We start from the raw sequence: 26,629 nt of genomic DNA on the forward strand, positions 1-26,629 counted from the left end.
CTTTATTGTGAAAATGACAGTTGCAGTTTGGGAGTTAAACACAGGGGGCGCTGTAACATTTAGGGATCACTGTGTATGTGTTTACTAGTGTAGGGGGGTGTGGCTGTAGGACTGACACCATCGATCGAGTCTTCCCTATAAAAGGGATCACTCGATCGATGCGCCGCCACAGTGAAGCACGGGGAAGCCATGTTTACACACGGCTCTCCCCGTTCTTCAGCTCCGGGGAGCGATCGCGACGGAGCAGCTATAAACAAATAGCCGCGCCGTCATCCCGGATCGCTCCCCGAGCGGACCCGACCTCCGGATTTACCGGGGGGGGGGGGGGGTCCCGATCGGACCCCCCACCCACGTCTAGGCACGTACAGGTACGTTGATGTGCCTGTCCGTGCCATTCTGCCGACGTAAATGTACATGAGGAGGTCGGGAAGTGGTTAAAAAAGGCATTAATGACAATAATCGGGCTGCATTGATCAGGCTGCATTGAGGACTTTATTTGAGCTGCAGATGGACATTGATGGTCACTGACCCTTAATTTGCTTCAAAGTTGTTTATTTTAAAAATATGTTTTTTCCTGAAACTTCCCTCTCAAAATTGGGGTGTTATATGCCGGTGCGTGTCATACGCCAATAAATATGGTATATAAAGAATTAAAAAAAATAAAAAAAATAAAATGTTGTTACCTCAACACCATTCAGGTCTAAAGCCGAGAGGGAGGAACTTCCGTCTAGAAACGTCACCCACATTTTATCATCTACGAACCTACAAGAAAAAAATGATTACTACTTTTGTCAACGAAAACACACAGTAGTTTAAAGTTGATTCGCACTATAGAACCTACTCCCTTCCAGTCCTGGCCATCTCAAATCAGTAAAATAATGGATGGTAGAAGATGTGCTTACTGTTTCCTAAAGGACCTGCTATTCGGTTAGCTAATTATTCATTTTAATGGCAAATAATAAATGGGAGTTACTGGAACTCCCATCTCATGCCACAATATAGTGAATATAAAGTGTAGAGCAGGTTATTAGGTTAGCTACTAGGGAAGCACATATTACAGTAATTTTGTTCAATTTCCAAAATTTAAACCAAAGTCAAAGCACTCAAGATTTGTCATCAGAAATATTCAATTTAATTGCGTCTGTGCCTTGGCCATGTCCAATGATGCCAAGGCACAGGTATTCTCAAGTTTATAATATTGATCATGGTGCACTTTCCCATCATTAAGTTGGGTTTGAAAGAATATAGAGCAGCAATCCACAAGTTTGTAATGCTTCTACAACTTGAGAGCAAACAGACCAATACACTCCACAGGCTCTTCCTCCGAGGCCTGTTCTGCCCATGAATTTTTCACTTCGAGAGAATATTCCATAACTATATTGTCAATTACGGTTACCCAACAAAAAAGAAAGCTAGGGCCTGAAACATGATTTAAGAACAAGAGAAAACAGTGTAGTGTCGTCTAACCTTATAAGTATGACCTCGCCATAACCTGCAAACTGCTGCAGCAGCTCGTCAATCAAATTATCATCAAAATAATTGTCTTCTGAGGATTTGCTTTGTATGGAGACCATAATTGTGCCATCTGGAGGGCCCTGGGTGGCAATCACCTCCTTATAGATCTTCTGTCTTTCTTCTGCTTCAGTTTCAAATATATCTACATCGACCACAGCGACCACAGGCCTACAAAATAATCATCCGATCAGGAACACTATGGATGCAGAGATACACATAGAATAAAATAACGGCGATTTCCTTTTACCTGTGATCAGATGTCTTTAGCTCTGCCCTGCCATAGTGCAGTAAAGTACCTGGATTCCAGGTATAAGGGAAATTCCTGCCTTCTTGTAAGCTTGAATTCAGAAGATCTAAATCTTCGGCTGAAATATAATCCACAAATAAAAGATATACAGGAATTAAATACAAGCAAGGGTCTGTGTTAATACGCTTTGGGCTCGAGTCAATTGCATCAGTTTGAGACTGAGATCACACAGAATTCTTGAAGGGTACATTTCACCTGCAGTTGCCCTCCTTCTGACCTGTATTTGATCCACTTCAAGTAGTCTTTACATTCCAATAAACTTATATGAGAAGGCAAAATCCACTTCAAGCAAACAAAAGCCTGTCGACATAGGCCCTTAACCACTTGACCACTGGGCACGTAAACCCACTTAATAACCAGACCAATTTTCAGCTTTCGGTGCTCTCACAATTTGAATGACAATTACTCAGTCATACAACACTGTACCCAAATTAAATTTTCGTCCTTTTTTCACACAAATAGAGCTTTCTTTTGGTGGTATTTAATCACCGTTGGGTTTTTTATTTTTTGCGCTATAAGAGAAAAAAAGACAAAAATTATGTAAAAAAAAAAGTGAATTTTTCTTTGATTCTGTTATAAAATTGAGCAAATTTAGTATTTTTTCTTCATTCTTTTGCATAAATATGAAAGATGAAGTTACGCCGAGTAAATAGATACCCAACATGTCACCCTTCAAAATTGCACACGCTCGTGGAATGGCGCCAAACTTCGCTATCTAAGAATCCCCATAGGCGACGTTGCAGGGTATTGTGGGGCATTGCAGAGTATTTTGGGGCATTGCAGAGTATTTTGGGACATTGCAGAGTATGGGGGGTATTGCAGAGTATGGGGGGTATTGCACAGTATGGGGTGTTATTGCAGAGTATTGCACAGGGAGGGATGGATGGCTGGATCTGTGACTACATTTGTCACAGATCCAGCCCACAGCAGCAGCTGCTGCTTCCGCTCTCCCCCTCTCCTCTCACACACTGTACCATTCGGTACAGAGAGGAGAGGGAGGAACCGGCGTCATCACATGATGCCTGTTTGTTTACTAGTGATCGCTCCGTCATTGGACGGAGCGATCACGTGTAAACCGCCGCTATCAGCGGCGATCTACCGTGATCCGTCGGGTCCGGCGGTCACGGAGATTCCTGTGTGCGCGCCCCAGAGGGCGCGCGGGAGCGCGATTCTGGGAGGACGTCCATGGACGTCCTCCCAGAGTTAAGCAACAGCCTTGTAGACGTATTTCGTCTATAGGGCGGTTGTTAACTGGTTAAATAATTTGTTTCTATGTATAATTTAATTTGTAACTTAGGCCACCATATTTGCTCATTACATATGAAGGCTCTACTTCTAGATTTAAGGCTAGTACACACACACACACACACGCGCGCAATGAGATTATCAGACGAATGACCATCAGTTTTTTTTTGCATGCTAGTCTCTATTTTGAAAACGAAGAGGTTACTCTTAAAGCGGAGTTCCAACCACAATTAGCATTTTTTAAATGTATGTCCTTTCATCCTGCGCTTTTATAATATAAATCCGGTCACTTACTATTTTACAATCCGCCGCCGCTCCGCATAGATATTCAAAAAAGATAGTTTATAAAACTATATCTACACCGTTGTCATTTTGCTTGTGGGCATTGTGAAGCCTACAGGCACTCCTGGAAGTCTTGGATGGGGAGTGATAATTGGACAGCACACTGCATCCTGGGAAATGATGACACACATTTCCCAGGAGCATTAGAGGGAGATGATGTCAGAAAAAAAGAAAAAAAGAAATCTATCCGCTTGAATCGGGTCCAGCGGATTGATCCGGTGGTCTGTACAGACTCACCGGATCAATCCGTCCGCTCCCCTCCCTCGCATGCGTCGTAATGATTCGACGCATGCGTGGAAGTACTTGCCTTCCAGCGTCGCGCACGTCGCCGCGTCATCATCGCGGCGACTGCGCGACACGTCACCGCGGAAGAATTCCGCACGGATTTTGATCCGATGGTGAGTACAAGCCATCGGATCCAAATCCGGAGGAGGAATCTCCGCTGGAAACGGTCCGGCGGACCGTTTCCAGCAGAGATCCCCTCGTGTGTACGGGGCCTAAGAGTAGACGTTTGGTAAACACTTTAATTACCATATAATGTATGCACTCACATTTGGGTGTGTAAAAATGAGCATATCAGTTTCCAAAGAGTCAGGTAGCTAGATTCACATAGAGTTAGGCCGGCGTATCAGTAGATACGCTGACCTAACTCGGAATCTGCGCCGACCCAAGTTTAAGTGTATTCTCAAACAGAGATACACTTAAACCTATCTATCTAAGATACGACGGCTTGCGCCGTCCTATCTTAGGGTGCAATATTTAGGCTGGCCGCTAGGTGGCGCTTCCATTGCGGTCGGCGTAGAATATGTAAATCACTAGATACGCCTATTCACGAACGTACGCCCGGCCGACGCAGTACAGATACGCCGTTTACGCAACGCATTATCAGGCCTAAAGTTATTCCAACAAATAGTTGGAATAGTAATGTTAAAGTATGGCCGCCGTTCCCGCGTCGAAATTCGAAAATTTTACGTCATTTGCGCAAGTCATCCGTGAATAGGGATTTACGTCATTTACGTCCGCCTCTAAACCAATAGGCCCTGTGCGGCGTACGTTGCCGCAATGCACACTGGGATATGTAGGCGGACGGCGCATGCGCCGTTCCAAAAAAACTTCAATCACGTCAGGTCAAGCCCCATTAACATAAAACACGCCCCCTCAGCTAAATTTGAATTAGGCGCCATTACGCCCGCCCGATTTCTGCTACGCCGCCGTAACTTAGCAGGCAAGTACTTTGTGAATCATGTACTTGCCTCGCTAACTTACGGCGGCGTAGTGTAAACACGATAAGCTACGCCGCTGCAAAGTTAGGACACCCTCTCTGAATCTAGCTAAGGGTGACCACTTCTACGACCTGCTTCCTAAATCCAAGTAGCTACAGCTCTTGCTGGGCGTGTGTCACTCCATTAGATGGGAGCCGGCGTCTGGAGGAACTCGGCACCAGAACGAGGCTTGAGAAGCAGGAATAGCAGCAGGGAGATGGCGTCACCTGGTAATGGACGTGTTTCCTGAGCTTTTTCAACAACAGACTCGTTTGTTGTTTGCAGTCTGGAATCAGGTTTCTGTTCCCCTATGACGGCAGCCCTCAGAGCCCCTGGACATTGTGCTCCCATCCTTTCCACACTATTACAATTTTACATGGACTCTCAGAGACTGTCATGATAACAAATGCTGCCAATTGGTAGAGAACATGAGTATTAGCTTTTGCGCATATACCTGTATTATTTATTATCAACCAACTGTTTTTTCTCCGTTTAAATCATAATGGCAACCAAAACTACCCCAATGACCCTGATCAAAAGTTTACATACCCCAGTTCTTAATTCTGTGTATTGCCCCCTTTAACATCAATGACTGCTTGAAGTCTTTTGTGGCATTTGTGGATGAGAAGAAAAGCAAAGGGTGGTGTTGCGCTCCAAACAAATATAATATATGAATAAAAACTAGCTAAAACAAACCTAGAATCTACAATGAACGTAAGTTAGTAAAACCGTGATAAAATGTACAAAACTGACAAATAAGGTGACTGTAGTGTATAAATACAGTAAAAAATTAATCCAACAGTGTGCTGAATGAAAGTGCAAAACAATGCAAATAAAGGTGATTGTAGTGTGTGAATAGAAATCACATCTTATGAATATTATACGACGCTTCAGAATGGTCCAAGTTGTTTAAAAAAAAAAAAAAAAAAAATTTATATATATATATATATATATATATATATATATATATATATATATATATATAAAATAAATGGTGAAACTGTAATTCAGTCCAAAAAGAAAAATATATACCGTCGACCCGAGTATAAGCCGAGGCCCTAATTTTACCACAAACAACTGGGAAAACGTATTGACTCGAGTATAAGCCTAGGGTGAGAATGCAGCAGCTACTGTAAGCGGAAAAGAGGGTCAACAATGCCCATTTGCAACCTCACTGTGCCCATTGCAGCCTCAGTGTACGTGTATTCTTGACATCCATTTTTCAAAAATCGCGGCTTCCTCCTCGTCCCGTTCTGTGATAGTCAGTGTACCTGTCGGGTCGCGGGCGTCCATTTTTCAAAAGTCGCGGCTTCCTCCTGGTCCGTGATAGGCATTTGACACTGTGTTCCACTACCGCCCATCACGGAAGTCCTCTCATCCTCGGACTCAGTTTCCCAGCAGACACGGTGTTCAGTGTTCCGCCAATCACAGACCTTCTTTCATCCTCGGACAAGAGGACATCCATGATAGGCGGAACACTGAACACAGTGTCTGCTGGGAAAGTCAGAGGATGAGAGAACCTCCGTGATAGGCAGTAGCGGAACACAGTGTCAAACGCCTATCACGGACCAGGAGGAAGCCGTGACTTTTGAAAAATGGACGTCCGCGACCCAACAGGTACACTGACTCGAGTATAAGCCGAGGGGGCTATTTTCAGCACTAAAAAAATGGCTGAAAGACTCTGATTATACTCGTGTATATACAGTATAGAGTGCAAATTTAACCAGAAAAAATTGCAAAGTGCAGGTCTAGTACAGGTGCTTGAATAACATCAGCGGGTGACTCTTCGGTGTGTAGATATAATACAGGGGGATTACATAACATCAACAGGTGGCAGGGTGACTTGTAGGTGACTCTTCGGTGTACCCGCTTATCACCTTACAGCTGTAAGGTAAGCGGCATATAAAACCAATGGGGTCACTCTGGGGCAGAGGGGATGACCCCTATCCATCCTTCCAGTCAGTATGGCACCTAGGAGGTTAAGGCTTCCTTCCAGGCTGGATAAGCAGTGAGGTAAAACCGCTCCGAGTTTAAACACTTATTTGATTTATTTAAAGTAACATAAAGCAAAACGGGTACTCACATTTAAAAACAGAAATGTATGCAATGTATCCCAAACAAGCAGCGAGCTTGCGCCGTGCAAACGTCACTTCCGGTATGATACAAATTACGCTAGGTCTTATTTTAGGGGTAGGTTTTATTTTCAGGGAAACAGGGTACATTGCATACATTTCTGTTTTTAAATGTGAGTACCCGTTTTGCCTTATGTTTAAATAAATCAAATAAGTGTTTAAAACCGGAGCGGTTTTACCTCACTGCTTATCCAGCCTGGAAGGAAGCATTAACCTGCCATAATGACTGGAAGGATCTATAGAAGACATCCCCTCTGCCCCAGAGTGACCCCATTGTTTTTTTATGCCGCTTACCTTGCAGCTGTAAGGTAATAAGCTGGTACACCGAAGAGTCACCTACAAGTCACCCTGCCACCTGTTGATGTTATCTAATCCCCCTGTATTGGATCTACACACCGAATAGTCACCATAAGTCTCCCTGTCACCCGCTGATGTTATTCAAGCACCTGTACTAGACCTGCACTTTGCAATTTTTTCTGGTTAAAATTGCACTATATATATATATATATATATATATATATATATATATATATATATATATATATATATATATATATATATATATATATTTTGGACTGAATTACAGTTGCACCATTTATTATATATATATATTTTTTAACTAACTTGGACCATTCTGAAGCGTCATATATTATTCATAAGATGCGATTTCTATTCACACACTACAGTCACCTTTATTTGCATTGTTTTGCACTTTCATTCAGCACACTGTTGGATTAATTTGTTACTGTTTTTATACACTACAGTCACCTTATCGGCCAGTTTTGTACATTTTATCACTGTTTTACCAACTTACCTTCGATGTAGATTGTTGGTTTTATTTTAGCTAGTTTTTAGCCATATATTATTGTATTTGTTTGGAGTGCAACACCACCCTTTGATTTTCTTTACATCTACTGTGGGTAGCGTTTGGTCCATTCGGTAGTTGCTGCACCTCTGACCATTGCCCATATAGACCCCATTGTAACACGGGAATAACTCTTTTATCCATCTGTGGATGAGGCTCTTTATCTTCTCAATTAAATAAAGTGTAAACAGCGCAGTTTACACTTTATTTAATTGCGATTTATGTTTATATCTGACATTTTAACTGCAGCAGCAATTAGTTTTCATTATCTTTTCACTATTTATTTACACATTCAATTTTTACTGAATTTTTCATATCACATTGAGACCTGCGCAGTATATCCTTTCAATTTCGCTCTTTATCTTCTCAGATGGTAAAGCTGCCCATTCCTCTTGCAAAAAACCCTCAAGTTCCTGTAAATTCATGGGCTGTCTTGCATGAACTGCATGTTTGAGATCTCCCCGGAGTGGCTCAATGATATGGAGGTCAGGAGACTGAGATGGCCACTCCAGAACCTTCACTTGATTCTGCTGTAGCCAATGACAGGTCAACTTGGCCTTGTGTTTTGGACCATTGTCATGTTGGAATTACATCCCATGAGCAGCTTCCTAGCTGATGAATACGAATGTTCCTCCAGTATTTTTTGATAACATACTGCATTCATCTTGACAAAAAAATGTTGACCAAATTTACTGTGCCTTTGTAGCTCACACATTCCCAAAACATCAGCGATCCACCTCCGTACATTTCATCATAGGCCTTCTTGACTTCTCTCCAAATGAAGAATTTATGGTTGTGGCCAAAAAGCAAAATTTTGGTCTCATCACTCCAAATGACTTTGTGGCAGAAGGTTTGAGGCTTGTCTCTGTGCGTATTGTAAGTGGGATACTTTGTGGCATTTGTGTAGTAATGGCTTTCTTCTGGCGACTCGACCATGCAGCCCATCTTTCTTCAAGTGCCTCCTTATTGTGCATCTTGAAACAGCCACACCACATGTTTTCAGAGAGTCCCGTATTTCACCTGAAGTTATTTAGGGTTTTTTTTTTGCATCCCGAACAATTTTCCTGGCAGTTGTGGCTGAAATTTTAGTTGGTCTACCTGACCGTGGTTTGGTCACAACAGAACCCCTCATTTTCCACTTCTTGATTAGAGTTTGAACACTGCCGATTGGCATTCTCAATTCTTTGGATATCTTTTTATATCTCTTTCCTGTTTTATACAGTTAAAACTACCTTTTTGTGTGATCATTCATATTCTCTGAAAAATGCCCAAGAAATAATAAATTCTGCCAGGGTATGTAAACTTATGAGCACAACTGTATATATATTAACCACTTAAGACCCGGACCTTTAGGAAGATAAAGAACCCGGCCAGGTTTTGTGATTCGGCACTGCGTCGCTTTAACAGACGATTGCGCGGTCGTGCGACGTGGCTCCCAAACAAAATTGGCGTCCTTTTTTTCCCACAAATAGAGCTTTCTTTTGGTGGTATTTGATCACCTCTGCAGTTTTTATTTTTTGCGCTATAAACAAAAATAGAGCGACAATTTTGAAAAAAATTCAATATTTTTTACTTTTTGCTATAATAATTTTCCCCCGAAAATATAGAAAAAAATATGTTTTTTCCTCAGTTTAGGCCGATACGTATTCTTCTACATATTTTTGGTAAAAAAAAAAAGAAAAAATCGCAATAAGCGTTTATCGGTTGATTTGCGAAAAATGTATAGCGTTTACAAAATAGGGGATAGTTTTATTGCATTTTTTTTTTTTTTTTTACTACTAATGGCGGCGATTAGCGATTTTTTTTCGTGACTGCGACATTATGGCGGACACTTCGGACAATTTTGACACATTTTTTGGGACCATTGTCATTTTCACAGCAAAAAAATGCATTTAAAATGCATTGTTTACTGTGAAAATGACAATTGCAGTTTGGGAGTTAACCACAAGGGGGCGCTGATGGGGTTATGTGTGACCTCATGTGTGTTTACAACTGTAGGGGGATGTGGCTGTAGGTGTGACGTCATTGATTGTGTATGCCTATAAAAGGGATGATACGATCGATGACGCCGCCACAGTGAAGAACGGGGAAGCTCTCCCCGTTCTTCTGCTCCGGGGACCGATCGCGGGACTCCAGCGGCGATCGGGTCCGCGGGTCATGGTCACGGAGCTTCGGAGCGGGTGGCGGGCGCGCGCCCGCGACCGACGGCTGGGTACTAGCACAAGACGTACCTATACGTGCATGTGCCCAGCCGTGCCATTCTGCCAACGTAAATGTGCAGGAGGCGGTCCTTAAGTGGTTAAAAAAGCAAAGTCCGTTTTCAGTTAGTGATGAAAGCAGCATTAAAGTCTTAAATAACAAAATTGCAAGCAGGCGGGTTCTTTATTGCAGAAGAGGCATGAAATCTCTCTTCTGCAATAAAATAAACCTACCTGCCTGTTTGCAGGTACAGCCGCTAAGTTTACATTCTGACACAGTGACTGTGTGCTGCAATGACTGTACTCTTGGCCATGCGCAGGAGTGATGTCAACCTGCGTTACTCCAACCAAGACAGCTGAAGACGAGCACCTGGAAGAAGCTGAGAAAATGCCAGCGAGGGACCTTGGATTGCTGAAGCAGAGGTAAGTACTGTGGACTTTGGTTTCTCCTTAATAACTGGGTACACATTTTCGAACAGTAATGATATTTCTTATCAATAGGTAATACATACAAGCTATATATCTAATCACCTGATCTGTCAAAGGGCCATTTCCTTCTTCTCCAGAGGATACGATCTGTCCAAGCTGGGGTACGGCACTTCTCACTTGTGTCATAATCATCAGAGAATAAGTCATATTTATAGGTTGGAGCAAAATTAACTTTCCCCTCTAAGAAACTTCGAAAAACCTGAGAAAGGGAAAGAAAAACAAACTCTGAACACAAACACATAAATACAGAGTTATCAAGGCAAATTCTATATAAAAACTGATTGCAAACTTATCAAATTAGGAAAAAAACACTTGCTCAAATCCTCCATTTTCACAAAGATACAGGAAAATTATTAAAAAATTCTGACACGGCTGTAATTGTTTCAGACATCACCTAAGTTTTACATTTCCCCCCAAAAACTACCGATTGCTGTTGGAGATGCCGGGAGGAGCGGGGAACGTTGCTACATCTCTTTTGGTCTCGCTCTAAATGTGAAAAATATTGGAAAGAGGTTCGAAGGATCGTTCAAAAATTTACAGATCATGAGGTTCCAGATGACCCAGCCTTCTTCCTCCGACATGTCTCCACTATCCGAGCTAAAACGTACAAATGTTCCGTTGTGTGCCACATCCTTGACTCCGCCAAGTCGTGCACCCCCCTTACTTTGAGACGTCCACAACCACCGACCATTAGCCTATGGCAGGCATGTCCAAAGTCCGGCCTGCGGGCCGATTGCGGCCCTTGTTCCGGTTTAATGTGGCCCCCCTGGTAATTTGGAGATATATATATCTTTTGCGGCCCCCTGGGGCACTAAAGATATACACTGTATTTATCGGCGCTACCTCAGAGGGGACATGGAGGGGGCAGAATGAGCACCGTTAGATTACATACAGGAGAATATCCTGTTTACTCAGCGGCATCTGCACTAGGAAGTCCTGTATCCTGGGCTGACATTGGACGACGTTCTGTCGGTCATAGGAGGCAGGACTTTGCATTAAAGAGGCCGCTGAGTAAACAGGAGATTCTTCTGTATGTAATCTGTTGGCGCTCGTCCCACCCCCTCCCTGGCCCCTCCGAGGCTACAGATGGGCAATGGGGAGGCTGCACTCATGGCAATGGAGAGGCTGCACTCATGGCAATGGGGAGGCTGCACTCATGGCAATGGGGAGGCTGCAGGTGGGCACTGACCCTTATTTTGCTTCACAGTTCTTTATTTAAATTTATTATTTTTTTCCTGAAACTTCCCTCTTGAAGTGAAGGTGCGTGTTATACACCAATAAATACGGTATATCCAAATAACACTCTCAAAGCTCATCCTTAGTCCTGAGCAGTGCTAGGGGATTCGTCTGGGCCACAAAAGCGATAGAATTCTTGTTGAGCAGTGCTCTGACAAACACACTTAGACGGAATTTTTAATGGTTCAAAGAAATCTGGCCCTCTTTGAAAAAAGTTTGAACACCCCTGGCCTTTGGCTTTGCAAAGTAGAAGAAATAAACAAAATGGAGGACTTAATCCTCACAGCACGGAATCAACGTGAACGGTAATACAAAACTTGGATGTTGTGGAATATGTTGGTCTACTCTGAAGAGGGGAAAGCTCTTTTTGGAGGGATGAACAGCTGCTTGGAGGTTATTCTGTAATACTTTAAGAAGGATTTTCTGACTAAAAACTGAAGCCCCTCTCCCCTCTTGGCACCTTTGGGGGGGGTATCCTTTCCCACTTCTGGGAGACCCGGCCACGGCTAGTGACGTCAGCGCGCGGGGGTTCCCTCCTCCTCCCCCTAAAAATGGACTCGAAAGCAACTCCCAAACCTACGGCCAATTTTTAGAAGACACTTTCTTTAAGCAATGGTGCAGGAAAAAAAGTCTGCATCTTCATAAAGACCTGATATTTATGCAGGACGATGCTCCATCACATGCATCCAAGTACTCTGTGTGGCTAGACAGTAAAGGCCTTAAAGATGAAAGACGAAAGAATGGCAGTGGCCCCCTTCCTCACCTGACCTAAACCCTATTGAGAACTTTTGGGCCTTATTAAACGGGAGATTTATGGTGAAGGAAAAAACAGTACACCTCTCTGAACAGTGTCTGGGAGGCTGTGGTTGCTGCTGCACAAAAAGTTGATCATCATCAACAGATCAAGAAACTGACACGACTCCAAGAATGGAAGGCTTATGATGGTTATTGAAAAGAAGGTTGGCTATATTGGTCACTGATTTTTTTTTTATGTACATTTTGAGTTGTTCGATTATTATTCTCACTTTATTGCCCCGTGAGTGAGTGAGAGACTTGTAAAGCGCAACACATGCCAACTGAAACGCCTCTGGGCGTACACACTATAAGAAAATTGGGTGAACATTTTTGTACGAGGAATGATTACGCAATTTTCTAATAGTGCGCACACAACTTTCATCAGTCGATTCTGACCTTCCAAACGAAAATTTCCAAAGGGACAAACTTCAACATTTTTCTCATACAGGAACAGAATGAACAATTTTCGTTCAAGGTGTACCGTTTTCGTACGATTTTCATACAAGAAATATCAGATACGAAATATTTTTTTTTAAAAAAGCCTGTAGTTCGAGCCTGTAATTTCGAGAATTTTCTAACATTATTTCTATCCTCGGTTCCAACTTGCTATGAAACGACGAGAAACGGGGCCAATCGTTCACCGGAGAGTGTGTACAGGGCATAACAGATGAAAATAAACAAGTGAGATGGGAAAAAAAATTAATTTAGTTGCCTAACCAAAACCTCACTTTTAATTCCTTAAATATTCAGGTTTGAGGTTTATTAACACTTTGGATAGACAGAGAGCACTGTAGTTGTTCAATAATGACATTATTTCTCAAAAATACAACTCGACTTATAACTGCACACAATACCCTGACCACATACTTGTCCAGAATCTTTTTGTTTTATTAGCTGATCTCCAGGTACAAGGGAATCCCAGTTCTGGCTTCGGATCAGCTCCTTCACCTCCTCATTGGGAAAATCAATGCGATAATTGAAGTCACCACACCAGAAGACATAGTCGTGAGAGAAAAGCATTCGTCCCTGCAGAAACAAGTGGAAGCATTGACTATAGGTTTTACCATTTATTAACACGGTCACTGTTGATCCAGGTAGGCCAACAGCAAAAGTTTCATACAGTGTATGCATTTATAAAATAAAAAACAAAAACAAATGCTCTGCTTGCAAACAAATGGGAACCAATTACTGTATTTATTGGCGTATAACACTCACTTTTTTACCCTGAAAATAGAGGGTAAACTGTGCCTGCGTGTTATACGCAGGGGGCTGTGGAAAGTTTTTTTCCTAAAACTTCCCTCGTAAAGTTAGGGTGCGTGTTATACGCCGATAAATACGGTAAATGCAATTTAAAGCGATATTAACCACTTAAGCCCCGGACCTTTAGGCAGCTAAATGCCCAGGCCAGTTTTTGCGATTCGGCACTGCTTTGCTTTAACAGACAATTGCGCGGTCGTGCGACGTGGCTCCCAAACAAAATTGGCGTCCTTTTTCCCCCTCAAATAGAGCTTTCTTTTGGTGGTATTTGATCACCTCTGCGGTTTTTATTTTTTGCGCTATAAACAAAAATAGAGCGACAATTTTGAAAAAAATGCAATATTTTTTACTTTTTGCTATAATAAATATCCCCCAAAAACATATATAAACATTTTTTGTTTCCTCAGTTTAGGCCGATACGTATTCTTCTACCTATTTTTGGTAAAAAAAAAAATCGCAATAAGCGTTTATCGATTGGTTTGCGCAAAATGTATAGCGTTTACAAAATAGGGGATAGTTTTATAGCATTTTTATTTAATTTTTTTACTACTAATGGCGGCGATCAGCGATTTTTTTCGTAACTGCGACATTATGGCGGACACTTCGGACAATTTTGACACATTTTTGGGACCATTGTCATTTTCACAGCAAAAAATGCATTTAAATTGCATTCTTTATTGTGAAAATGACGGTTGCAGTTTGGGAGTTAACCACAGGGGGCGCTGAATGAGTTATGCTTCACCTAGTGTGTGTTTACAACTGTAGGGGGGTGTGGCTGTAGGTCTGACGTCATCGATCGAGTCTCCCAATAAAAGGGATGACACGATCGATGCAGCCGTCACAGTGAAGCACGGGGAAGCCGTGTTTACATACGGCTCTCCTCGTTCTTCAGCTCCGGGGAGCGATCGCGAGGGGGCGGCTAGAAACGAATAGCCGTGCCCTTGTCCCGGATCGCTCCCCGATGATTTCTGTACGCCGCATGTAGCTGGGGGGGGTCCCGATCGGACCCCCGACCCGCGGAAAGGCACGACGTACATGTACGCCCATATGGGCGTTAAGCAGTTAAATCCAAAAAGGATTTTTTTTAATATATATATTACAGCTTACCAATCATCAGATGTGGTGGCTGCATTTGTTTTCTTTTTAGGCCTCCCCCCCCCTCTGTGTTTTCACCTGGTGATCTGGCCAGTGTTGCTCCCTGTATTAGAGTGCCCCCGCTCTGTATGAAGGAGCACAGGGGCACCTATAGACAGCAGCATTGTCATTTTGTGTGTGTGTGTGTGTGTGGGAGTGTTCTATGCAGCAGTTAAAAATACGCTCACAAATTGAAGCCAAACTCCAGCATACACTTAATAAGCAGTTACAGGGAAAAAATCCTTTTGAGATAAAGGTTTAACATAAATAAATGCTGATCATTACAGTAATTGGTTTATCTCATCCCTGTACTTGTAGTTGATAAATCTGCAGGAGAGCTTGTTTTTTTGAAAAGCAACAGATGTACTGGCTGGATCATCAGGTGAAAACAGAAGAAAGGAAGATTCTAAAAAAGAAAGCAAATGCAGCCATCACATCTAAGAATTGGTAAGCTATTACTATATAATGTTTGCTTTTTGAGTTTATTACAGCTTTAAATTGAAATAAAATCAGGAGGTCTCTTCCACATGCAGTACATTTGAAATCCACACACAGCTATTTAAGGTGGCTCTGCTGTCCTATCCCCCTGGAGTACTAATGCCGCAAGAACATTCCAAATTAAGATTCTGCGTGTATTCCTGCATGAAGGAATCGGTCTATCCCTCGATTAGTCACCAGCTTGGCCAAAATACATCATATACCAATTCTAGCATATAAGGCCTAACCACTTATTTTAAAATACTACTCTAAAGTCTCTGGAAAATGTAATGCCATTGGCTGGTGGTCACCAGAACCTTCGAATCTTCTTCATGTGAAGGTATATTTATGTTTAAAAAGACCAACCTGAAGTAGAACTTTGGCCAAAATTGCCTATAGTTCTACTTTAAATAAAATTATCTGCAGGCATCATAGAGTAATTCAGTTTCAAAATATATATATATTTTTTATATACCTCTAGATCAGGGGTATCCAAACTGTGGCCCTGGGGCCAGATGCGGCCCTCTGCTTGCCTTTATCCGGCCCTTGGGGCACTATTCCATCTACTGACACCAACAATGGGGAATCATTCTTGTTGCTAAAACCACCAATGGGACACTATTCATCCAACTATCAAAAGGGTACAATTTATTCTATTGGCACCAACAATGGGGCACTAGTCCCCCCACTGACACCAAAGATATGGTATTATTTACTCCCACTGGACATTTTATACTCCCAATGGTCGTAATCTGGCCCTCCTAAAGTCTGAAGGACAGTAGACTGGCCCTTTGTTTAGAAAGTTTGGAGACCCCTGCTCTAGACTATTTGGATTCTATATTCCTAACGGCATAGAGAAGGCAGTAAGTGTATGATATTGTTACAGATATGGGAGGGGAGAAAAGTGAAGAGACTGCTGGGCTCAGTCCACCCTTGAATCCTTTAGAATCTGTGCCCAAAAAAGCAGTTCAGTTGCTCTTTAAATAAGTAAAATTTAATTTTACTTAGGTCGGCCATACATGGTGCAAATTTCTTTCCTGCAGCCATGGGTGGGCAAGCCATCCCCGCCGGAAGAAGACTGCTGCTATAGCTGCTAGCGATAATTGTAGGAGAATCCGGCATGCTGATTGTACCCTAGATGATTGAGCGATCAACTAGGTACATTCAGTCTTTCCATTAACCATTCAAACCTCTGCCAGTTCCTGCTGAACCAGGTGAGAGTCATATCAGTGTAGTCTCTACTGTACTATTGTTCATAGCCTTAAGATGTTGGGTTCCATTATCCATCATGTGTTTTCCAAATTTCCTATTGTTTTGTTTACGAATTGTGTATTCATCAATGTGTAATAAGGTTTTTATCTACTATACTTTCTCATCCCTCTTCAATGTTAGGGTTTAGAGGCATTTTCAATTATGCAGGTACTTATTTAGGTGTATATATATACCGTATTTATCGGCGTATAACGCACACTTTTTTCCCCGAAAATCAGGGGAAAATCGTGGGTGCGCGATATACGCCGATACTGCTGTTCCCGGGCGCCGCCGCCGACATATACTGAGCGCAGTACACTCGGGACACTCGGCTAGGCTCGGCTCCACTCGCGGTCACGCCCTGTCCCGCCTCCTAGCCTTTATGCGAGAGGAGCCGAGCCTAGCCGAGTGTACTGCGCTCGGTATATGTCGGCGGCGGCGCTCAGAGACAGCGCAGGAACGCGGGAGAAGCAGGGAGGACACCACCAAGGCCACAGACAGACGCCGGACCGGACAAGGCCGCCAATGGACGTGCAATGGAGGGGCATTCAAACTAAGTATTTTTTTTTTTTAGAATTCCCTTCTAGGTTTGGGGTGCGCGCTATACACCGGTGCGCGCTTTACCCTGATAAATATGGTATATGATTTTTAATCGAAAATGTTATAAAAATTATTATTAACAACATACTATATATTATATATCACAGATAGATTAATTACAACAAATACAATAGTAAACCGTACACCATTAAAACCTTCCTATAAAGTCCAGGTCTTGTATGTGGAAATATTAAGCTTTTCGTAAAACAGGTGGTGCCTCATGCCAATCTGGGAAGTGTTGTCCATCATGTCAGAAGCATCAATAATCATGGTAGCATGCGCAGTGATGGTGAACCTTGGCACCCCAGATGTTTTGGAACTACATTTCCCATGATGCTCAACTACACTGCAGAGTGCATGAGCATCATGGGAAATGTAGTTCCAAAACATTTGTGGTGCCAAGGTTAGCCATCACTGGTCTACAGTTTCTTAGACTTGCTATTAACATTTGTGTAGCAATAAATAATATGTCTGACCAACATCTTTTTCTTTAAAGCGGTTGTAAACCGCATATATAATTTTTTTTTTTTTTTTTACCTGCAAGGCAAAATGCATAATCAGCTAGTATGCACCGCATAATAGCCGATTATGAAATACTTACCTCAAAACGAGGTGAACAACACTTACCTGGTTCACGCCGAGCGAGATGTCATCTTGCTCCGGCGTGTCTTCCGGGTATCGCCGCTCCAGCGCTGTGATTGGCTGGAGCGGCGCCGCTCCAGCGCTGTGATTGGCTGGAGCGGCGATGACGTCACTCCCGCGCATGCGCGCGGGAGATTTAAAATCGGCAAGGTCCGGCGGCTGCCGGATCTTCCGCCGTGGATCCCCCCTGCGCATGCGCCGCCCGCATTGCGAGGGGAATATCTCCTAAACCGTACAGGTTTAGGAGATATTATTTTTACCTACAGGTAAGCCTTATTATAGGCTTACCTGTAGGTAAAAGTGCAAATTTAAGGTTTACAACCGCTTTAATTTTTTTTACATTTAATATAAAATTTGCATGCGCACACATATGTCCATTGGAAACTTCATGGCTCCTAGTTCCCAACTGTCTATATAAACTGCAGATTAAGCAACCTAGAAATACAGAAATTTGAGAATTTGAGGTTGGTACCATTGGAAAGCTTAGCTTGCGAACTATTTCGTTGTAATCTTCATTCCTTTCTTTGACCTGAGACTGTCCAGCAGCAAAGTGACTGCAGACGAAGCAGAGGGTGGTGGTGTGGAACAGCATCCTGATGGCGACTGCACCTTTGTTTCCTGTGGCTCCTCCCATTCCGGTCTTCACTGTGTCCACTGCAACATCCCTATAATAGCAGGTCGAAGACAATGGCACACATTAGAATGAAGGAGAAAAATACCAAACAGTTCAATTTCCAGCCTGCTTACTGCATGCACGCAATGACCGTCAATAGCAGTGGTCTCCAAACTGCGGCACAGGGGCTGGATGTGGCGATGCTTGCCTTTATCTGGCACTTGGGGCACCATTCCACCAATGACGAGGCACCATTTCCCCTACTGATATCAAGGGAGCATTTCTCGGATTTAAACCAATAATGGAGCACAGACACCCGGGCATTTTCTACACTCACTAGCCACAGTCACCTCCCCCACCACCACCAATAGCCTGAAACACAGTAAATTGTCCCTTTGCTTAGAAAGTATGGAGACTCCAGGTCTATAATCTTATTTTCCAGGCTGGTTTATTGCAAGATGTGTACTGGAGCTTCACGACATTACAAACATTTCTGAAAAAAAAAAATAAATTTAAGTTGGGTAAAAGGTTGCAGCAGGGAACGCATCGTAAAATCCCAGCAGCTGAATCTGAGGAAATGCTGGGCTCATTGGTACCCAATATCAATTGTACAATGCCCAATTACTGTCCATTAAATATCTCTTTCCCAATTTCCAGCTGAGAGAAAGAAAGTTACCGCTCCAGGTGGATTGTGTTAGGATGATCAGTGTAGTCTCAGGAGATCAAGAGTGCTGGCAAAGCACAAGGCAACAAATGGAAAAAGAAAATATGGACAGCCGCACTCCAAAAAACCTTGATGGTTGTCTTTATTTAAAAAAAAGAGGAAAAAAGCACTACAAGTCACAGCACACTACACGGAAGTAAAACAGCTGCCGCGTTTCGCACTATAAATTAGTGCTTAATCATAAGCACTGTGCAGGACCACTAACCAATTATACATATGGACGACTGACCTGATAAAAGGGGCATGCTGGGGTCTTATGAAGACGAAAAGACATACACCGACCAATTGTTCCGATGCCAGCAGAACATACTTATTGTCCCGGGATATGGTCTTCTGAAGTTCTGCAGCCCACAGCTTCTGGTTGGTTGTGCTGCAGGGAAGATTACATTAAAGGGTAAGTCAACTTTCGTGGGGGGGAGAATTAAAAAAAAAAAATACAGTAATAAAAACGAATATAGCATATACAATTGCTACACAGGTCATAATGTAATTGAAGGTTATTAAATATTACCTTTTATTTTCAATCTGCAGTGCTGTAATTCTCTGTAAAATGCAATATGGCTGCTCATAGAGCCTGATCTGTATCATTGATGTATATTTGTATTTTGCATGTATTTGATGTATTGCATTTTGAATACGCAATGTTATGTTGTCTGTGTATAGTGTTTATTAAAAACCTCTTTCGGAAGAAAAAAAAATGCAATATGGCTACCTGGAGGAGTTCTGTACACAGATGTGTACAGAATGCCACCAGATATGTAATTTCCTGTTTGAGTGACCAGCTTCCTGGGTTTTCCCAGAAGTCTCTACTAAAATACAAGTCAGATTTTGGGCATCTATATTAAAAAGAGCGTCCATAGTTGTGCTGGTTAGCGATACCGGGCAGTTCGAACACCCTGACCGGTATCACCAACCAGCACAACTATGGACGCTCTTTTGATCTGAGAATGAGTATTCATATAGTAAATCTTTGTGGCCATTTTTGATGAGCCAATACTATTCCCGATATTTGAATAAGGAATCTTCACCTCAAGTGATACAACTTCAACCTCACGGAACCGACAGGTTTGGCCCCAGTGGCAACTGTGGTTTCTTCCCCCCCCCCCCCTTTCAAGTTTACTTATTCACCACAAAAAAAAAGTTTAATAAAAAAAAAAAAAAAGTGAACACCTTACTACCTTCCATTGGAGTTCAGTGGTCACTGCCCATCACACAGCTGGTGCACATGTCTGGGAATTTGAAGGCCTGCTCTGCTACCCTTCCTTCCTTAGGGCTGCCAGGATGAACCAGAATGATTCCGATTGGTCAACAACATCGCGTGCCAGCACTTGGCCAATCAGAATCGCTGTGATCTATCTCAGAGGACCTAAGGAAATAAGAGTGGGGCTTTTAAATGCCCAGACTGCTGCACCCATGGAAGTAAGTGCAGCAGGGCCCGAGGGGGGGGGGGGGGGTAAAGAGTGTTCTTTTCCTTTTTTGTAAAAAGGTGAACGTACAATTTAAAAAATTAAAGTCTTGTTTTTATTGGTTTCAAAACAAACATGTTCTACTTACCAGCTCTTTGCAGTGGTTTTGCAAAGAGTGGCCCGGATCTTCCTCTTCTCGGGTGACTCGCTGGCACTCCTGGCCTCTTTCTCCCGCTGAGTGCCCCCATAACAAGCAGCTTGCCATGGTAGGCACCCAAGTCGAGGCACTGCTCTGTGTGTCCATTCAGACAAGGAGCTGTGACTCTGCCCCGCCCCCTCTCCCCCCTCATTGGTTTACTGACTGACAGCAACAGGAGTCAATGGTGCCCGCTGCTGTGTCTCAGCCAATGAGGAGGAAGAGTCCCAGACAGCAGAGGCACTCGTGCAACATTGCTGGATCAAGATGGGGCTCAGGTAGGTATTAGGGGGGCTGCTGCACACAGAGGGTTGAACCAGTTTAAGCTTTACCCATCCATCATCCCCCACCTATATCAGTTCAATGTGCCCTTAATAACCATTGACACGTGGAGGGAGAGAGGGTTATCCTTCCAAAACTCACCTTGCATTGACAATATTTCCTGCATTCAATTCAACCATCTCCTCAAAGCCGATGGCAAATATATCTGTGGGCTTGCTTCTTCTATCTGAGATTAAGAAAAAAACACAAAAAGATGAACGTTTATGACGTACAAAATGAAAATTCTTCAAATTACAAAATCATAAAACATTTATGGTGAACATTTGGGCTATGAAATGTGGGGTGTCTGACTTTTTTTTTGTCCTATAATGAAGGTTTAGGTTTAGGTTAATTAAAATGAACACAGCTTCAAATTAACACAGCTTCAAATTATTAACTAAACTCAGCAGACGTTCACTTTTAAACTGAACATTTATTCTAGGTGGAGTCTTGACCCCTATAAATCAATGCATGGTTCAGGAAGAGAGGACAGTAAATGAACATCCACCAACTCTCCTTGAACTGACCATAAAGTGGTTAATGGGTTAGAAACCGCACGTTCCTGATCTGACACCAAGGGGCGAAGAGGATATGGATATATTGCTCTGGGTGTGTCATTGTGATGTCACCGCCAATCATGCGCCAGGAAGTGACGTCACAAGGGGTGGAGCCTCACAATGACAACATCGGGTGGCCCTGCCTCATGGCTATATAAGTAATGGCACACGGCACACACAGCATTACAGTGGGAGAAAGCGCTGGGAGAACATCGGAAGAACAGAGGGAGAAGAGCGAAGCGAGGAAAACCGGCAGAGAGGGAAGACAGTGGAGAGAGGAGAACCAGCAGAGGAAGAAGACATCAGCGGAGGGAGAAGAAATCGGAAGAAGGAGAGTCACCAGAGCTGCTTTGATATATTAGGGGTTCAATGTACCCCATACTCATTCACATAGGGTGGGGGGCTGGGATCTGTTGGCCCCCTTGTTAAAGGGGGCTTCCAGATTTCGATAAACCCCCCGCAGACCCCAAAACCACCGGCCAGGGTTGTCTTGAAGAGGCCCTTGTCCTCATCAACATGGGAACAAGGTGCTTTGGGGTGGGGGGGGGCGCAGGGTTCCCACCGCCCCAAAGCACCCACCTTCCCTCCATGTTGAGGGCATGTGGAACTCGCTTGACCCCCCCCCCCTTTCCTGACCTGCATGCTCGGATAAGGCTCTGGTATGGATTTTGGGGGGGGGGAATCCCATGCCACTCTTTGGGGGGGGGGGGACCCCACGCCAGTTTTGTTTTCCATTTTGAAGAGGGTTTCCCTACAAGATCCTCAACGCACAAGCCGCACCTCAAGTCAGATCATCATGATGGTGTGACTTATATTTAAATCAGTGGGCTCTCATAGGGAACCATTGATTTTGAATAGAGGCAGAGAAATGCTGCTAAAAGTTAGCGCAGCTAAACGTGCATTAACGCAAATGCAAAAAGCTACCAAAAGCGCGTTTTTTTTTACAGCTGCTTTTTCCTGGTACTGGCTTTGCAGCTCGTTTTTTTCTCTAACGCCCTATGTGCATGAGCCTATAATGCTGAGCTTCCATGATTGAAAGTTGCTGAAATGAATGAAAAGTGTTGGGCCAGGGACAGGTGGGCTGAGCAGGGACAGGGTAGATGACACTGAACATCCCAGGAAATGAGGTTAGCTCCATCTGATATGCTGCAGCTTCTAATGCACAGTGAGAAGATCAGAGTAAACAATTCCAGCACAGCAGAGGACCCTGTACAACTGTGCAAGACCAAGGGCTTGCTCACACCACAATTTCTGTGTTCCAGATGGGTTTTTGCATATGCGCGCGCGCGCGCACGCACACACACACACACACACACACACACACACACACACACGTTTTCAATGCGTTCCAGTGAGTTAACTTTTTTTAACTTGAAAAATCTTTCTTTCAGGACACTGTGCTTTCTGGTGCATTTACACGCGTTTTGTTGCATTCTGGGCAAAACAAATTCTGCAGGTTGTACTTTTGTTAGAACGGATTGGTCCATTACAATACATAGCAAACTCATGTGCATGAGGTCTGGATGCAGTTTAAAAAACGCATTGAAAAGCATCTGGTGTCAACCAGCCCTAAGGTTACGGCTGACATTCAGCTTGCAATCGGTTAGCAATAGGACTCAAGTGTAGAACATGAAGACAAGACCTCGATTACCTTGGAACTCCTGAATTCCAGCAATTTTTGGAGCATCGAGTAGCCAGTCGGTCAGAGTCTGATTTTTGAAAGCAATGCTTCTGAACTGCTTTCCGCCATTCACGTTCCAGGTACCAATGCAAATGCGGATTTTCTTGGGCTTAGCATACCTGTAGTAGTTCTCACACATGCTTCGCAGTACTCTTGGCGATGCTAGGAGGGGGAAAACAGCATTCAATCATTCTGAAAAAGCCCAAAGTCAAACTAAACCTACTGCATAACATGCACCTCTACCGTTTTCTGATAGCCTATCAGACAGCAGCTTTCACTTTCCAAGCAGGGCAAGGAAACTAAGAGCTACACCGATTGGCTGCAACAAGTTATGACCCAAAATTCAGCACTATGTTTTGTTTTATTTAAGTTTTTAGAAAGTCCAAAGCACATGAATGCAATTATTTAATTTGAAAAGACTATCATGAAACACATACAACAAAGGATTACATATGGAGGCAGTCAGAGTATTACTATACCTGATTGTAACATGAGTTCTGACACTGACCACGCAGCAGGGAAAGGAAAGAACAGATTGTTAATAGCAAATAACAGCGCAGGTCGGAACCAACAATGAGACTTCAGGGCAATTTAAAGCTATCAAAGCTCAAAACCAAAAACTAGAACGGCACGATTCTGGAAAAAGGGCAATCACAATTTTTTTGCTTAGAAGAAAGATCATGATTCTCGGCATAACATCATCTTACATTATACAAAAAAAGTGGCCTGACTTTACAGTTTATTTTTATTTATTTTAATTCATTGACGTGTACTTTTCCCCCAAAAAATTGCATTTAAAAGACCGCTGCACAAATACAGTGTGACATAAAATATTTCAACGACCGCCATTTTATTCTCTAGGGTGCTCAACCTGCAGCCCTCCAGCTGTTACGGAACTACAAGTCCCATCATGCTTTAGGCTTTGGAAGTCATGCTTGTAACTGTCAGCCTTGCAATGCCTCATGGGACTTGTAGTTCTGCAACAACTGAAGGGCCACAGGTAGAGCACCCATGCTCTAGGGTCTCTGCTAAACTTACAGACCAAAGTTTATCCCTTTGATCTGAAAAGAAAGATACAATGTTCCTCTTTATCTCTCGCTGAGCAATGTTGTTGATAAACATGGTCGGCTGCTTTTTTTTTTTGTAGGGGTCAAGAGGGAATCATTTACATCAATCCATGCCCCGATCTACTGTCCCCATCAGAGTCCTAAAGAAGCTCTTTTCATTTATTTATTTCAGCACAGATCTTCCTAAAATATAATCTGTGCATTTAACTTATTTTATTCATGTCATATACCTATAAAAGCCTCCCCTGTATGTGGATATCTAAAACTCATGAGACTACAGGTGGCTTCCGCCATCATGGATGTGTTGTTGGCAACCTCAGACTTACAGCTGTAACTCATTCTATTGCACAGGTGTCAAACACGAGGCCCGCGGACCGAATCCGGCCCTCCAACTCATTTCATGTGGCCCTCACACCTCTCCTGCAGCTGCAGGAGAGCTCCATCCTTCTCCAGACCCTGTACTTTCTGCTTTCAAGCAATGCATCCAGCTTCTTCCCAGCAGCAGCATAAGGTGAAGGGGGGTGCACTGTGATGTAAGGGAGAGTGGGGGACTCAACTTCTAATGGTGGGGGGGTGGGTGGGGGGCTTTTGACATCTAATGTAAGGGGAGGGGAATGCGCCGGACATCTAATCTTACAGATACAACCAGACCCTTTTGAGGGCAATCCTAATGCTGATGCGGCCCATGTTGGGCAATGCCTGTGTGAGAGATGCCCTTCAATTTTGCTTGCTGAACACTGTGTGACTACTAAGCATTACAAACATTAGGACCTACAAATTTTGTACCAATTTAACAATTTTTAATATTTAATAGACTTTGAAGAATGATCCTTGCTTTATTGCTTGTTAAATATTTAGCATGTAACCACATTTTTGCAAGCAACATTACGCCCCCCTGAAGACGTTCATCCAACGAAACGTACGTCAGAGGCGGTACCTGGTCACGTGACGTCCTTCCCGTCCTGTGAGCTGCTAGCTGGGAACCCGTGGCAAACGCTACGGTGGTGGCGTGTACCCCCGGAACCGAATTTCAAACCGCAGATTGGCGGCGAATATGACTGCAGCCCCAGTGCCGGGTAGGCACTTTTTAAAGTAAGAGGCCATTTGGCTTTCCGTTGTTTTTATTGATATTTTAATTAAAGCAATATTACGCTATTGGATTCTCCTGTTTTTTTTGCATATATATCCCAAATTGGAACGCCTGGAGATGAGGTTTACATATCTATTCCCCATCATCATGTGTGCAGGCACAATCCTGCTCAAGTCTATGTGACTATCTTTTTAACTAAAGTAGTCCATTCGTTCTGGTAAGAGCATTTAATTTTCAACACACCTTGGGTGTAAAGAAGACAAAAGTGTGGTGGTGGCACTCTATACTTTCTTCACTATAGCAAGATCACGGCAAAATAAGAAGATTTTATTTATTTATGCACAGTATCGGGACTATTTTTGTCATTTGTTTTTATGACACAGAGACACTTTTCAATTCTTTGGGTTCACATATGATCCAGAGTTATTTGGAAATTTATTGATTTTGTATGTACTACACTTATTGATAATTAATTCATGTATTAGTTTATAGGATTCAAATCACTATCTACTGCTTGTGGTTTAGCGCCCTCTATCCATCTCTTCAACATTAGGCATAAAATACGTTAAATACAGACATGTGTCTACAAGAAGATGGTGACAGGGTCTCTAACAGCAGGATGATCCTTATACAAATGGAGAGAGACACACCTTTATAAAACGGAGAACTACATACCATGTAAACTTCCAGTAGTCAGGAGAGCTCGGGCTTTGTCAGCCAAATCGCTGTTCAAGGTGTTTCCCAGCAGCAGCACATCTATCGCTTCTTGCTTGGAGCCATCAAAAAAGTTGCTCTGGATCGTTCTGGTTACCGAGCGCGCTCCGTCTTTTAACTTTCCAGTCTGTAAAGTTTACAGGTCGTTGTAATTACACACCTGAACTGCAACCAGATGTCAGATACAAGACAGCAAAACCTGTGGGCATTGTCATGTGGCCCTCGCACCCAAGCCAGAACGTGGCAGAATGCCATTCCACCACCTCCGGCTCACACCCTCTGCTACCGCTCCCCACGGTCACTTGTAAACACAAAAGCCATCTACCGTATGTTTACAAAGCTCAGCTTGGCTCTCAGTGGCTCCTGGAACTAGCAGATCTTGGTACGCACTCATGGCAGATCTCCAGAATCTGAGAACAATCTGCCTGCAAGGTGAAACACAGCTGCCGAAACCGAGAGGCAGGGCCGCCATCAGGGGGGTACAGGCAGTACACCTGTAAGGGGCCCGGATGG

At 43.2% G+C, this 26,629-nt stretch overlaps 1 protein-coding gene across 8 annotated transcripts in view; it reads right to left on the reverse strand.

Moving 5' to 3' along the window:
• Positions 1-26,629, reverse strand: part of SYNJ1 (synaptojanin 1) — a 198,603-nt gene that overhangs the window by 46,206 nt on the left and 125,768 nt on the right. For 6 of the 8 annotated variants that reach the window (XM_040338882.1, XM_040338881.1, XM_040338877.1 and 3 more), the window contains exons 12-22: positions 26,078-26,243; positions 23,725-23,748; positions 23,216-23,407; positions 21,110-21,194; positions 19,314-19,454; positions 18,220-18,412; positions 13,254-13,412; positions 10,398-10,554; positions 1,763-1,880; positions 1,468-1,683; positions 684-762 (exon numbers count right to left, since the gene is read on the reverse strand). In XM_040338882.1, the coding sequence (XP_040194816.1) occupies positions 684-762; positions 1,468-1,683; positions 1,763-1,880; positions 10,398-10,554; positions 13,254-13,412; positions 18,220-18,412; positions 19,314-19,454; positions 21,110-21,194; positions 23,216-23,407; positions 23,725-23,748; positions 26,078-26,243 (1,530 nt within the window). The remainder of the gene's footprint in view (positions 1-683; positions 763-1,467; positions 1,684-1,762; positions 1,881-10,397; positions 10,555-13,253; positions 13,413-18,219; positions 18,413-19,313; positions 19,455-21,109; positions 21,195-23,215; positions 23,408-23,724; positions 23,749-26,077; positions 26,244-26,629) is intronic. The other 2 variants (XM_040338878.1, XM_040338879.1) reach the window with 2 other exon arrangements.

Source organism: Rana temporaria, chromosome 2, assembly GCF_905171775.1.
Source record: "Rana temporaria chromosome 2, aRanTem1.1, whole genome shotgun sequence".
Classification (NCBI taxonomy): domain Eukaryota; kingdom Metazoa; phylum Chordata; class Amphibia; order Anura; family Ranidae; genus Rana; species Rana temporaria.